Source organism: Nerophis lumbriciformis, linkage group LG25 (assembly GCF_033978685.3).
Source record: "Nerophis lumbriciformis linkage group LG25, RoL_Nlum_v2.1, whole genome shotgun sequence".
Classification (NCBI taxonomy): Eukaryota; Metazoa; Chordata; class Actinopteri; order Syngnathiformes; family Syngnathidae; genus Nerophis; species Nerophis lumbriciformis.
Genome location: NC_084572.2, coordinates 31,258,198 through 31,274,592, shown reverse-complemented (window position 1 = coordinate 31,274,592; position 16,395 = coordinate 31,258,198). Strand labels below are relative to the sequence as shown.

At 38.4% G+C, this 16,395-nt stretch overlaps 1 protein-coding gene across 3 annotated transcripts; it reads left to right on the top strand.

Annotated features, from left to right (window-relative positions):
- The first annotated feature begins 334 nt into the window (after positions 1-334).
- Positions 335-14,650, top strand: alkbh5 (alkB homolog 5, RNA demethylase). Of its 3 annotated transcripts, none has more exons than XM_072916086.1 (5): positions 335-611; positions 716-1,694; positions 1,763-1,843; positions 13,947-14,069; positions 14,139-14,650. In XM_072916086.1, exons 2-5 carry the CDS (start codon positions 1,000-1,002, stop codon positions 14,296-14,298), a joined length of 1,059 nt encoding a protein of 352 aa, XP_072772187.1. In that variant the 5' UTR covers positions 335-611; positions 716-999; the 3' UTR covers positions 14,299-14,650. The 3 variants fall into 3 exon arrangements, with proteins under 3 accessions (XP_072772187.1, XP_061840187.1, XP_061840188.1); XM_061984204.1 differs by having other exon boundaries at positions 345-497; XM_061984203.1 differs by having other exon boundaries at positions 335-1,694.
- The last annotated feature ends 1,745 nt before the right edge of the window (positions 14,651-16,395 follow it).

The following is a 16,395-nucleotide window of genomic DNA, read 5'->3' as shown; positions in this document are numbered from 1 at the left end:
TCAATATACTCCTCCCCTCTTAACCACGCCCCCAACCACGCCCCGCCCCACCCCTGACCACGCCCCACGCCCCCCACCTCCCGAAATCGGAGGTCTCAAGGTTGGCAAGTATGGCAAAAAGCAAAACAAAATCACTTTAAAAAAAAAAAAATAAGTTGAGTAATTCATTCCTAACACTTTCATTTTTGGTTTGGTTCATTTCCTCATTTAATTGATTGTAAACTACCATGTTATGTCAGAATTAGAAGGCAATCCTCAGGATTCCCAAAATGGACTTGACCCGGGTGTCACGTGACGTTACCGCCCCAAGAGGGCGGCACGGTTCACTACTGAGCATGCGCAGATCACTCGCAGGCGACACGAGTTTATTTCCAGCGTTTTTTTTTCTCCCCCCCCCGTCTTACATGTCGGCTCTTCGCTGCTTTTTTTGCTAAAGTAATCATTTTGCTGGAGCTTTTTTGGTGAGGAATGACAAGGTTTTCCCTGGATTCCTCCAGGTAAACCCGGGTGGAAACTACGCAGTTGTCTTGGGGGATTTTCGCGGCCGACTTGTGAGATGTGGCGGTGCGCTTTCGCAGCATTTCCAGGTGGCGACGGAGCGACCAAGCCAGGCTAGTTTGGCTAAGCTAAGCTAGGCTAAGCTAAGCTAGCTTCGTTGACTAACTACGTCCAAGAAACGAAGTTTAACTTTGGCTCTTTTTTTTTTTCGCTTCAGGAATATATTGACTGTTCTCCCGAGGGCCCTACACTTAAACCCCGCGGCGAGGCACCGGAAAGAAGCTACCTGGCGCTAGTTACCCGGCTAATGTTAGCTCGCTAGCTAATGTTAGCTAACAGCTAGCGGCCACATCCACACTATTCGGGACTTTTTTTGACGTCGTGCCCGCTCTTAGCAACCCCGGCCCAGTGGGCCCCCGCTTCAAATGCAGCGCTGACACATGACACCCGCCAGCTAACTTTGGAGTTCCACCTCACAAGCGGCGTCTTTTTAGGGCAGACATGGCCGCCAGCGGTTACGCCGACCTGCGGGAGAAGCTGAGGTCGATGCCGCCGCACAAAGACGAGCACGAGACGAGTAACGGGAGCGGGCGGAAGCGCCGGCACCGCGAGTCCGACGACGACGAGTGCGAGCGCAGCGACGACAGCGCCGACCTCCGGGAGCTGGAAGCCCAGCGGGTGAAGAGCAGCATCCTGCAGAAGAACATCTTCACGCCGGAGGAGTGCAGCCTCATCGAGGAGAAGATCGACCAGGTGGTGGCCAAAGGGGAGGCCGGACAGTACCGGGATCACACCGTGGACCGGGCGCCGCTGCGCAACAAGTACTTCTTCGGCGAGGGCTACACGTACGGCGCCCAGCTGGAGAAGCGCGGGCCGGGCCAGGAGCGGCTGTACCGCAAAGGCGAGGTGGACGACATCCCCGGCTGGGTGCACGAGCTGGTCATCCGGCGGCTGGTGGCCAGCGGCGTCGTCCCGGAGGGCTTCGTCAACAGCGCGGTCATCAACGACTACCAGCCCGGGGGCTGCATCGTGTCGCACGTCGACCCCTTGCACATCTTCGCGCGGCCCATCGTGTCCGTGTCCTTCTTCAGCGACAGCGCGCTCTGCTTCGGATGCCGCTTCCAGTTCAAGCCCATCAGGGTGTCCGAGCCGGTCTTTGTGCTGCCGGTGCGGAGAGGCAGTGTCACGGTCCTCAGGTGAGTCCCCCTCACTCACTCCCCGGTTTAAATAGGACCACCACAAATGTCCCATTTCTCCTTCTCAGTGGTTATGCTGCTGATGACATCACCCACTGTATCAGACCCCAGGACATCAAGGAGAGGCGTGCGGTCATCATCCTTAGGAAGTGAGTACTAGTGTTGTCTCGATACTAATATTTTGGTACCGGTACCAAAATGTATTTCGGTACTTTTTTCTTTTTTTTTTGTCCAGCTTCTCAGGTAAATCATATAGTTCAGGGGTCGGCAACCTTTACCAGTCAAAGAGCCATTTTGACCAGTTTCACAAATTATAGTAAACAATGGGAGCCGCAAATTTTTTTTGAAATTTTAAATGAAATAACACTGCATACAAAGTTTTATTTTGCTTTGTGCTATGTATAACCAGGGGTCTCAGACACGCTGCCCACACCTTTATGTGGAATTTGAAAGCTGGTGCGGCACGCGGGTTTTAAATGAATGGCGCTTGTCAGCGTCATGCGTGCCGTGATGGTACAGTATATAACACACACTACAGTCAGCGTGCCCGATCAGCCACACGTTGTATGGGGCTCCCGCTTACTCACGTAGGCAACAGCAAGGCATACTTGGTCAACAACCACACAGGTCACACTGACGGTGGCGGTATAAAAAAAAAACTTTAACACTCTTACTAATAATGCGCCACACTGTGAACCCACACCAAACAAGAATGACAAACAAATTTCGGGAGAACATCTGCACCGTAACACAACATAAACACAACAGGACAAATACCCAGAATCCCATGCAGCCCTAACTCTTCCGCTACCAAACCCCGCCCACCTCAACCGACGCACAGAGAGGGGGGGGAAGAGTCAGGGCTGCATGGGATTCTGGGTGTTTGTGCTGTTGTGTTAAGGTGCAGATGTTCTCCCGAAATGCGTTTGTCATTCTTGTTCGGTTTTGGTTCAAAGTGTGGCGCATTATTAGTAAGAGTGTTAAAGTTAATTTATATGACCACCGTCAGTGTAACCTGTGTGGCTGTTGACCAAGTATGCATTGCTGTCACGTACGTGTGCAAGCAGAAGATGTATATTGAATTAAAGTGATAGGCTGGCACGCTGTTAATACAGATTGTAGGGGGCGCCAAATGTTTTACCATCATGGCACGCCCTTATTATAGGCCCTTATTATAGCCGTAAGGGTGAAGATCGGTGAATATTAATCCTGGGAGTTTTCTGCGAGAGGCACTGAAATCCGGAAGTTTCACGGGAAAATTGAGGGAGTTCAGCAAGTAAGCTGCTGAGCCGCATCAAAGTGATCAAAGAGCCGCATGCGGCTCCGGAGCCGCGGGTTGCCGACCCCTGATATAGTTGATGTAGATGCCCATGTCGGCTGTTCAGATTTACTTTACAAAAGAGAAGTGTGGGATACTTCTCTTGTTGCCTTATTTTGTATTTGACTTTATTAAATGTATTTATATTATCAGTTGGTGCAGCCGGGCCAGAGCAGGAGGGGATAGAAAGAGAAAAAAAAGAAGACAGAGGGGGACAAGAGGGGGATTAGACAGAGAGACAACAACAACAATAGAGCAACATCAGCAAATACGACATGTACAAATATGATGGTAAAAGTGATAGCAAATAAGCAGTTAGCAAAAATAAAAAATAATACAGAAATGACAATGAGCATTATTACACTACAAATGGAGCAATACAAATACCAATAGAAATAGCGCTATTGATAATGAACAATACCAATGACTTACCTCTATTATCAACAATACAGTTGTTCAAATGCAACAATACATATACGTAATAACTAGAGATACGAAAGAATGCAGAAAAATGGAGGGGAAGAAAGAGAAGCAACCTACATTAACCTTGTGGATTGTTATAGTAACAATAGGTTAAGCTTTGTCAGTGTGCCATGTGTTATACCCAATTTACTCTAGGGCAGGGGTCGGCAACCCGCGGCTCCTTAGCGCCGCCCTAGTGGCTCTCTGGACCTTTTTCAAAAATGTATGAAAAATTGTTTTAATATGGTTTCCGCAGAAGGACAAACATGACGCAAACCTCCCTAATTGTTATAAAGCGCACTGTTTATATTAAACATGCCTCACTGATTCGAGTATTTGGCGAGCGCCGTTTTGTCCTACTAATTTTGGCGGTCCTTGAACTCACCGTAGTTTGTTTACATATATAACTTTCTCCGACTTTCTAGAATATGTTTTATGCCACTTCTTTTTCTGTCTCATTTTGTCCACGAAACTTTATAGTTGTGCATGAATGCACAAAGGTGAGTTTTGTTGATGTTATTGACTTGTGTGGAGTGCTAATCAGACATATTTGGTCACTGCATGACTGCAAGCTAATCAATGCTAACATGCTATTTAGGCTAGCTATATGTATATATTGCATCATTATGTCTCGTTTGTAGGTATATTTGAGGTCATTTAGTTTCCTTTAAGTCATCTTAATTCAATGTATATCTCATAACACACTATCTGTATGTAATATGGCTTTTAATTTTTTGCAGCTCCAGACAGATTTGTTTTTGTATTTTTGGTCCAATATGGCTCTTTCAACATTTTGGGTTGCCGACCCCTGCCCTAGGGCAACAATGTTAACATTAACAATTTCGATACTATTTTAAATAAAGGGCACTACAAAAAATAGAATTATTGGCTCTATTTTGACAAAAAATCTTAGGGTACATTAAACATATGTTTCTTATTGCAAGCTTGTCCTAAATAAAATAGTGATCATACAAGACAACTTGTCTTTTAGTAGTACATAAGCAAACAAAGGCTCCTAATTTAGCTGAAGACATATGCAGTAACATATTGTGTCATTTTCCATTCAATTATTTTGTCCAAATTATTAAGGACAAGTGGTAGAACATGAATTAATAAACTTCTTGTTCATTTACTGTTAATATCTGCTTACCGGTACTTTCTCTTTAAACATGTTCTATCTGCACTTCTGTTGAAATGTAATAATCACTTATTCTTCTTTTGTTTGGATGATTTTACATTAGTTTTGGATGAGAACACATATTAATGGATCATACATTGGTCATATTTCGACACTTTTCGATACTTTTTGATACTTTTTTAAATAAAGGGGACCACAAAAAATTGCATTATTGGCTTTATTTTAACAAAAAATCTTAGGGTACATTAAACATATGTTTCTTATTGCAAGCTTGTCCCAAATAAAATAGTGAACATACAAGACAACTTGTCTTTTAGTAGTAAGTAAGCAAACAAAGGCTCCTAATTTAGCTGATGACATATGTAGTAACATATTGTATTTTCCATTCTATTTTGTCCAAATTATTAAGGACAAGTGGTAGAACATGAATTATTAAACTTCTTGTTCATTAACTGTTAATATCTGCTTACTTTCTCTTTAAACATGTTCGATCTACACTTCTGTTGAAATGTAATAATCACTTATTCTTCTGTTGTTTGGATGATTTTACATTAGTTTTGGATGAGAACACAAATTTGGGATCATACATTGGTCATATTTCGACACTTTTCGGTACTTTTTGATACTTTTTTAAATAAAGGGGACCACAAAAAATTGCATTATTGGCTTTATTTTAACAAAAAATCTTAGGGTACATTAAACATATGTTTCTTATTGCAAGCTTGTCCCAAATAAAATAGTGAACATACAAGACAACTTGTCGTTTAGTAGTAAGTAAGCAAACAAAGGCTGCTAATTTAGCTGATGACATATGCAGTAACATATTGTGTCATTTTCCATTCTATTTTGTCAAAATTATTAAGGACAAGTGGTAGAACATGAATTATTACACTTCTTGTCATTTACTGTTAATATCTGCTTACTTTCTCTTTTAACAGATTCTATCGACACTTCTGTTGAAATGTAATAATCACTTATTCTTCTGTTGTTTGGATGATTTTACATTAGTTTTGGATGAGAACACAAATTTGGGATCATACATTGGTCATATTCAAAGTCCTCATGTGTCCAGGGACATATTTCCTGAGTTTATAAACATAATATAAATTAAAAAAAGATTTTGTGATGCAAAAAATATTGATGTAATCATAGTAGTATCGACTCGACACGCTTCTGTACTTGGTATCATTACAGTGGATTTTAGGTATATATCCACCGACTTGGTATCATTACAGTGGATGTGAGGTATATATCCACCAATGGCGTTTGTTTACCTTGCGGCGCTGGTGAGCTATTGTATCTTCCTACAGTACTTTTTAGAGGTGGTATAGTACCGAATATGATTCATTAGTATCGTGGTACTATACTAATACCGGTATACTGTACAACCCTAGTAGATACGTGTGTTTGCTGTACAGGGGTTACACTCCAAGACCATCTCTGACTAGTTTAAAAAAAACATGCTAGAAACTATATCAAGATATAAGTGTTTTATAGTGGTAGATATCAATTATTTATATTTTTATGAACTATTGGAGATAAGGACTAGATAAAAAATATATTAAATGTAGGCCTGTCAAGTGATTATTTTTAAAAATCAAAATTAATCGCTCTTGAACTGTCATTAATTGTGATTAGGGCTGCAACTAACGATTAATTTGATAATCGATTAATCTGTCGATTATTACTTTGATTAATCGATTAATAATCGGATAAAAGAGACAAACTATATTTTTATCCTTTCCAGTATTTTATTGGAAAAAAACAGTATACTGGCGCCATACTTATTTTGATTATTGTTTCTCAGCTGTTTGCAAATGTTGCAGTTTATAAATAAAGGTTTATAAATAAAATAAAATAAAAAATTGCCTCTGCGCATGCGCATAGCATAGATCCAACAAATCGATGACTAAATTAATTGCCAACTATTTTTATAATCGATTTTAATCGATTAGTTGTTGCAGCCCTAATTGTGATTATTCACAGGTTATTTGCTTGAAAATTTTGTATGTAGAATGTCATACAGGAGTGTTTTTTAATTGTTTTACCGAACTGCAAATCATTGATTTGCTCAACACTTGGTGACAGTAAGAATTAATTGCACATTTTACAAGTCTTTGCAGTAATATTGCAAACAAGGTACAGTTACTAATAGATACTGTAGTAAACGCACTCATACACAACTTAACATAGTGTAATTTACATTTACTTTTCTTTAGTTTAACCAGTAGTTAAAACAAAATAGCTTATTTACCTATTCAGATGACAATGCTAATCTCTTTTTTTAATAAAATGCGACCCGAGCTCTTTGGGATTACTTACAGATGTCAAACGTTCTCCAGTAAGCAAATTAAATTCACGTTCAGCCTGTAGTTGCAACTTGATGCTCTTGTTTGTGTAGTACACAGTTGGTTTATCCTTTCTCTAATTGTGCCTCTCCAAGGTATTGTACGACAGATCAGAATGACATCTTGCAGGACTTGGTCTTCACAGATGTTAGGTGTCCTACATGCGGTAGCTGTCCGTTTAACTTAACGGTGATACTTTTGTTGACAGCATTGACGCAGATAAACCGCCAGCGTAGCGTTCTCTTTTCTTTGTTGTCGATGTAGCATTCATGCTATCGGCACCATCCTTGACTACGTGTTTTGCTTTAAGGTGGTATTTTTTAACTTGATGTGCGTCGATAAGAATGTTTGTTGCTGCAATACCAACAATTGTCTCAGTTTTATCTAAAGTTCTGTTTTGAAGCAAAATTAGCCACTTCTCATTGTGATCAGACCAAGCAACAATGTGTGCGTTTAATTAAACGTCCTTCATATATGATAATGCGATAATTTGTATTATTCACATACGTTAACAGCCCTAATTCAATGTAAACATTTTGATTTCAAAAGTAACCTTCCTCTGATTATAATCCCCTCAGCTTTCAAAGCAGAAAGGAAAGGAAATGTCAACACAAGCATGGGAAACACTGTAAACAAATGTAAATACAATTGTAAATGGGGACGGCGTGGCGAAGTTGGTAGAGTGGCCGTGCCAGCAATCGGAGGGTTGCTGGTTACTGGGGTTCAATCCCCACCTTCTACCATCCTAGTCACGTCTGTTGTGTCCTTGGGCAAGACACTTCACCCTTGCTCCTGATGGCTGCTGGTTAGCGCCTTGCATGGCAGCTCCCGCCATCAGTGTGTGAATGTGTGTGTGAATGGGTGAATGTGGAAATACTGTCAAAGCGCTTTGAGTACCTTGAAGGTAGAAAAGCACTATACAAGTATAACCCATTTATTTATTTATTTATAGTAAAGTGTAACAAAATATTGCAAAGTGTGAAAATGTAAACAGAGAAACTTGAGAAGAAGTATTTTCTGGAAGTTACAGCTGTGCTCTAAAGGTGGTGTAGTATAAGCGGTCTTGGTGGAGACAAGAACCTTGCATCATTTACACACCACATTGGTCTGACAGGGTCCCTGAGAAAAATTGTCATTCTGTTCAGGTGACTTTTACTGTTTTATCCACAATTTCTTCATTTTTAGTTTCTCTTCTCACTCCATGCAAAGAATCAACCGCCAGACAACAACATAGCGCAGCAAAACTGATCGTTGATACTGTTAACTGATTGGCTCTTAGCGTGTCACTCCCACTGATCAGTGATCACTTCATGTACGGTATTGCTCGGTTACCAGAGAACGAGTCTCTTTGTTCATGCAACCAGACACGTACCTCGGTTTAGAGGACACGGTTTGGTTCATTTTCGGTACAGTAAGAAAACAACAAAATATACATTTTTGGGTTATTTATTTACCAAATTTGCAAAATCTTCCACCAAAAATATTTTTCTTAGTGGAATATTTAATGTGAAGTAATCGGAACCTTGGATAGGTCAATAATTCATTATAACATTGATTTGATTCAATATTATGTTTTGAGCAATGACAGTTTGAAAGAAAAAAAACAGCTTTGTTTTTTTAGTCAACATTGCAACTTTTTCTAAATTACATTTAACCTTTAAGCTTTTTTATTTCACTTTTATGTTTTTGTTTATTTCAATAGTATTTTTAGAATGTGCCGTGGGCCTTTAAAACATTAGCTGTGGGCCGCAAATGGCCTCCGGGGCACACTTTTGACACCCCTGCTATAGATAATAAAAAATTAAATCTGATAAATCTATGGATAAAAAGCAGAGCCTGGCGACGCATGCGCGTTTATCATAACTCTCTCTCTCTCTCTCTGTCTCTGCCCCTCCCTCACCAATGCTGCTGCTGTGCACAATTTGTTTTGTTTTTAACCCCTTCTTAACCCTGAACGTACATTGAAAATACACGCTACCCTAACTTAAAATGCCGGACATTTGAGGCATTTAAGAAACTCCGCACTGACAGCTCCGCAAAAGAGGACATGTCCGGTGAAAAGAGGACGTATGGTCAGTCTATCGTAGCCCGTTAGCTGCTAGCATGCCGTGTGTGCCTCGGTGTGCATTGTTTACACAACGTGCGTTACGCTACTTAATATGTCCGTGTGGAAACTCGTTCGGTACATCACCGAACCGAACCGGAACCCCCGTACCGAAACGGTTCAATACAAATACACGTACCGTTACACCCCTGATATATATATATATATATATATATATATATACATATATATATACATATATATACACACACACACAGCTGTGTGTGTATAACACATGGTGAAACCATCCATGTAAAGTTAATGTTCGAACAGGACGGCAGCCATAACTTTAGACTTATTTTATTTTTTAATGTCAAAACAGCATCGTGTCGTCAACCTTTCTGAAACATAGCAGATGTCAATCGCACATTTCCACCCTTCACAATAAAAGTGCTGTGCACAACATCTGGTGTTTCCAAAATGCACCTTCCATAAGAACTTTGTACTTAAATCACTTAATGTACCACATTTAAATGTTATGCTTTGACTTAAAATACTCATCAAAATTTTCCAACGATGTATGACACTACTTCTTGTGAGACATTTTTGCATTTAATAAAAGTTCATTTTATTACATTTGACCTATTACACAAAAAGCACACCCTAAGGTGGCAAATAAGTGTAAAAGTTTAAAACATAAATTTAAGGGAAATATACACATTTTACACGACACTACATGCTCATAAAATATTTATTATTACTTTTTAATATGTATTATGTTGCTGCATGAATACACTAGATTGTTGCTTCCCTTCCAGATCTTCCTGCTAGCTTGATGTTGACATCCTCTGATTTCTAATCAACATGAAAACACTTTTATATCTTTAATTGGGCCTTTTCTGTTAGTTTGTTTCACAAAAAGCTTTAACATTTTTGTTGTTGCTTTAATTGTGTTATAAATGTACCTAATAAAAATTGATGAAATCCGGACCACATGGCATGCCCAGAACGTTAAATACACGGACATAGTTTCCACACGGCCACTTCAATAGAGCGCACATGAGGTGCTGTGTGTAGCGGCCATCAGTGTATCTTTTATTAATGCACATGTGTTAAAAATGCAATTTAAATGTTTATGATGTGCATTTAGTCGAAAAAAAGAATGAAGGTTATAGCAAACTGAAAATAGTTGACTATTTCAACTATTTTTCCTTGAAATAAATATTGCAACTATAAAGCGTGTTTGTTTTTTTCTTTTTCAAATTACTCGAATAATCAAACAAACTAATCGATAGATTACCCAATAACACAAATAATCAATAGCTGCAGCTCGACTCACAGGTATTGGTGTCAGAATATTTTTTTAAATTAGTTTCTATCATTTTTTTAGTTGCTGCTGATTGGGGATTTTTTATTATATGAAATATAGCATACAAATGTTTTTTCCTTCATTCTAATTATTGTTTTTCAACCAGTGAAAAAGAACGCTTTGTTTTTCAATTTTACTTTTTGTATTTCAAAATAAAATTCTAATAAACGAGTCGTCTTTTTTTGGTTTTCAATTCCTGTTCATGACAGAGAAATTGAATAACCAAAACATACAGTGACTCTTACAACCGGCAGAACTACATCTGCAAGTACAATATATACACATTATGTAGCATTAAATATTTAGTGAGGTAGATAGTAATAGGCATTTATATACAGATATATATATATATATGTATGTATAGTATAATATCATGGCTTTAGAAATATTATAATTGGTTATTAAGAGTATGTGAACATTCTACCTCTACCTTGTTTACTTCCATGACGACCTCATAAAAGATTTGTAATCAAGCAGCTAAAATCCGCCAAACATGGATAAATGTGGAGAGAGTGTTTTGCGTTTTTTCCCATCATCCCGTGTAATGGATTTAATTGGGTGTAGTTTGATTATTTTTATGCTGATTGTATGTTTTTCTATAATATCCACAAAGTTCAACGAGCAGTTTGTGTTGTGTGTAACCATGTAGAATTTTTGTGCTGGCCGGATTTTTTTCCTGCACCATGACCAGGGAAGGTTGTTTGGATTGGGTCATATAAGTGAATAATGTGCACATATTCCCGTTGATGTTCAATTAATGGCTATTGACTTGAATTGCTTCATTGCTCATTAGATGGCGACAAAATGGCCGCTGACTATTTGTGTATTATAACAAAACACTAACAGGCCAAATGGCTTATTAGACTTGTGCCGTCTCACGGGCCAAATTGGGGAAAAAATTGGGATGTAGACAAATGCCATAGTTTCACCCACAGGCGATGTTGTATAGTTTGAAAATCAAATGTTAATGCTCCTCTTAGACACATGTAATAAAGGTGTTTGATGATTTTTGCTGCTAAATTGACCACAATATTAGCATAGCATAAAACAATATGTCTACTGGTCTTACGTTTCCTAAAACATAATGTTAAAAAAACATTATTTACTGACGTATAGTATTCATGCTTAAATAACTTTTACTGCAGATGAATATCGGCTCCAAATATCGGTTATCGGCCTCCCTGGCTGCTAATGATCTGTATCGGTCCTAAAAACGTATCGGTTGATCTGAAGCCTGCACGACTGTCACAGTCCTGCTAGTCCTCCAAAGTATGGCCTTTTTTTAATATCTCAATATTTTTAGGCCATGTCACGATACACGATATATATCTCCATATTTTGCCTTAGCCTTGAATGAACACTTGATGCATATACCGGTAATCACAGCAGTATCATGATTCTATGTGTCTACATTAAAACATTCTTCTTCATACTGCATTAATATATGCTACTTTTAAACTTTCATGCAGAGAGGAAAATCACAACTAAGTCAATTTAGCTAAAGTGTATTTATTAAACAGTTATTAAGAAGTGGCACAAACATTCATGTCATTTCAAAACAGAAAGTGCAAGATTGTCAGAGACATTTTAAAACAAGTTATTAGTTCACTTTTGTGCATGATGTCACTAAGATGACTTATCAAAACAACACTAAATTAAAGTGCACTTTTTGTACAGAACGCCATTACCGTATTTTTTTGGAGTATAAGTCGCTCCGGAGTATAAGTCGCATCAGCCGAAAATGCATAATAAAGGAGGAAAAAAACATTTGTAAGTCGCCTTATATAGTCGCATTTTTTGGGGAAATGTATTTGATAAAATCCAACACCAAGAATAGACATTTGAAGGGGCAATTTAAAATAAATAAAGAATAGTGAACAACAGGCTGAATAAGTGTACGTTATATGAGGCATAAATAACCAACTGAGAACGTGCCTGGTATGTTAACGTAACATATTGTGGTAAGAGTCATTCAAATAACTATAACATATAGAACATGCTATACGTTTACCAAACAATCTGTCACTTCTAATCGCTAAATCCCATGAAATCTTGTACGTCTAGTCTCTTACGTGAATGAGCTAAATAATATTATTTGATATTTTACGCTAATGTGTTAATAATTTCACACATAAGTCGCTCCTGAGTATAAGTCGCACCCCCGGCCAAACTATAAAAAAAACTGTGACTTATAGTCCAAAAAATACGGTACAATAGTTTAAAACAAATAAGGTGAATGATGTCACACAAGATATTTCAATAAGTGTCAAATAAAAATGAGCTGCATAATAGGAAATCAAATAGTGTATGTCCTTCACTATGTGGTAGGTTCCTGCGGACGTCATCTCCTTCTGTTGTTGACTATTTTTTTCATACGGTGTTGATGTGGAAATGGTTGCCTCGGCATTTTGTTGGTGTGGCACCGAACGGAGATGTTGACATGCGGAGTTTCAAACACTCTTCATTCTCTAAATCAGTGGTTCTTAACCTGGGTTCGATCGAACCCTAGGTTAAGGGGTTCGGCGGAGGTCAAAACACACCCGACTCATCGTGTAAATAAAAACTTCACACTGATTTGCAGGTGTGTAATTTGTTGTGAGTTTATGCACTGTGTTGGTTTTGTTCTTTGAACAAGGTGATGTACATGCACGGTTCATTTTGTGCACCAGTAAAAAAACATGGTAACACTTTAGTATGGGGAACATATTCACCATTAATTAGTTGCCTATTAACATGCAAATTAGTAACATATTGGCTCTTAACTAGTCATTATTAAGTACTTACTAATGCCTTATTCGGCATGGCCTTATTATAACCCTAACCAAATAACTCTAAATTAAGTCTTTGTTACTTAGAATATGTTCCCCATACTAAAGTGTTACCAAAAACATATAACTTTGTCTTGAATTTGAAAAAAAGCAACATTTTATTTTTCACTAAAGAAGGGTTCAGTGAATGCGCATATGAAAGTTGTGGGGTTCGGTACCTCCAACAAAGTTAAGAACCACTGCTCTAGCGGGTGACTTTTCCAATGATGCTACATATTAGCAGTAATGCTACTTTTTGTAGCAACGCTTTTGCCCCACACTTGACATATTACGGTTGTCTGTTCAACATCTTCCCGCTTGAAGCCAAACCACCGCCAGACAATGTTTTTCTTGGGAATTAATTCTTCCTTCATTTGTTACCAGACTCACACCTTCTTTCTCTCGTATTACCACTCGCACCACAGCTAACATTACCCATGCCGCTACCTCTCTGCTCGGCGAGGGCGTATACGTATGTGACGTATGTATTGTTTTATTGAGAAGGAGAGACAAGAAAGAGTGAGAAACGCCTGTAGTGTAATGCCCGCAGCTAAAAGCAACTGCGTGAGAACGTATACTCCAATATCACGATATAGTCATTTTCTATATCGCACAGAGACAAACCCGCGATATATCGAGTATATCGATATATCGCCCAGCCCTACTCCAAAGTCACATCTACATACAGTAGATGACAGCATTCCTTATTCCAGCTGCACCTTGTCTAATTGTTAGTTGAACTAATTGTTGATTTGTCCTCTCCCAGGACCAGACCCGACGCCCCCAGACTTGACTCCGACAGCCCTTTGAGCTCCCCTCCCACAGAGCGAGCCGCCCCCCTCAAAGCCAAGCGCTCTCATCGCAAAGCGGACCCCGACGCCGCTCACAGGTATGCCACAAAAAGGTCTCTTATCTCTCGGGCGTTGGTTGAAACGCACTTGGTCTGTCACCCGTCCAGGCCCAGAGTCCTGGAGATGGACAAGGAGGAGAACCGGCGTCCGCCGTCTTTGGGTCAGCGACGCCACGGCGTCACCTCGGACGAGCACAGGAAGCGAGAGCACGACGACGACAAACCCAGAGAGAGTTCGGCGCGCAAAGTGAAAATGAGACGGCAGTGATGACGCAGCCACGCCTTTCTTTTTCTTTTTTTTTTTAGGTGTTCTGATCTTTTTCTTGCTTCAGTTGTAGCCCCGCACAAAGAGCACAGTCCTCATCTCCGTCATCGCTTCTATCGCTCATCCACCTTTTAAATGAAACCTTTGTTGAGGCGCACAGTCGGCATGTTTTTGTTCTGAAGATGTACATACCTTCCAAGCTAAAGTACTTGTATATAAGGAACGCTGAGCTGTAGTCTACCTTGTACAAAACTTCTTTTCCACACCTTCACAAACCTCTATTTTTTTTTTCTTTCTTTCTTTCTCAGCAAAGAACATTTAAGATGATGGAAAACATGGGCCTGGTTTCTTTAAGAGCGTGAGCGGCCATGTTGTTACTTTTCTGCATTAAACCAGAATGTTCCTCATCACACTTGGACTTGCATGTGTCATTTTAGATATTAAAGTGTTCACATCTGAAAAACTTTTTTTGCTGCGTAAACATCACTTTTTTTTCTTCTTTTTTTTTGCTTCCACGCGGCCATTTAGGAAGAAGTTTTTGGATCGGTTGGGAGTTACGCAAGGACAGGAATAGCCTGGGTTCACGGGAGATAAGACTTGGGAATCAGTCAGGATCACTCCAGCAGTAAACAACTCAACTATTAATATTTAACTCCCACTGAGGGAAAGGTTGCAAAATTAAACTGAACTTCATTTGTCCTCTTGCACAAGAGAAGTGCCAGAAATTTGCAAGTATCTTCAAAGTAAACAATTTTGTTCATTAAGAATTGTCCGCCTTTGAACAAACTTCAATGATTTGGAGGTTAAATTTGAAATATTGCAATCAGGAAAATAGAAAATGGGTAATGGTTTTTAATACAAGGGTGTCCAAAGTTTTTCCATCATTTTGATATTTTCCTTGTGACCCTTTGGACTGCCCTCAATTTTGGTGAACGAAATGGGTCTCCGTCATTAAGGTGTTAAAAATGGATCATATAGTAATACTTTTTTTAATTTTCGACACTTTATCTACAGCTCAACTTCAGATCTATCAGTTGACGTTTTTTTATGTATGTTTTATACCCGTTTGTTCAAAGAAACCCCTGTTTTTTTAATGGCAAAACCACAAACTATGCAAAATTTTCCTAAATTGAATATTTGATGTGAAATAAATCATAACATTGCTTTTGGTTCATAAAGACATTTAAAAAAAATTTAATATATATATTTTTTTCTTTTTTTTTTTCTTCTTCCAACATCCTAATATCCATAGATCACCTTCAGATTAATCCGTTGGCATCGGTTTTATTTACTTTTTTGAATGTTGTATACCCTTTTGTTCAAAGAAACTACGGTTTTTTTTATGGCAAAACAACATATGCAAAAATGTCCCCAAAATAATTTTCAGAATGGAATATTTGATGTGAAATAATTCATAACATTGCTTTTGATTCATTTTTATTTTTTGAACAATGACAGTTTAAAAAATAAAACTGATGAAAGGTCTCGGGGACCCGAAAGTCCCCCACTCATAAAAATGTTTAAAAAATATATATTTATTTTTTTTACTTTCAACGCTTAAATATCTATGGATCAACTTCAGATGAATCTGTTGCCATTAAGAGTTTTTTTTATGTTTTACACCATCTTTTTTTAAAAGAAAGCCCTGTTTTTATGGCAAAACCACAAAATATGCAACATTTCCCCCAAAACATTTAAAAAAAAATGTAATATTTGACATTAAATGATTATTAACAATACTGATTTTGTTTTATTAAAAGAAGAATTTGACTTAAATGTCTCAGTGATCCAAAAGGCCCCATCATAAAAGTGTGAAAAAATAAGTCATATATGATTTATATTTATTTATATATGGTTATATTATTTTATTTATACATATATTCTTTTTCCATTGTATTATTATTAACGTATTATCCGTCAATTACGTATTTATTTTTTAGTTTTTGAGCAATGACAGGTTTAAAATATAAAAAACTGCCTGCCTGTCAGCTTTATGTGTATTAGTGTCAATATTATATCAGTTTCTCGTTACATTACACCTGTTTACTTATTTATTTCACTTTTTATGTTTGTTAGTTTTCCAAGTATTTTTAAAATGTG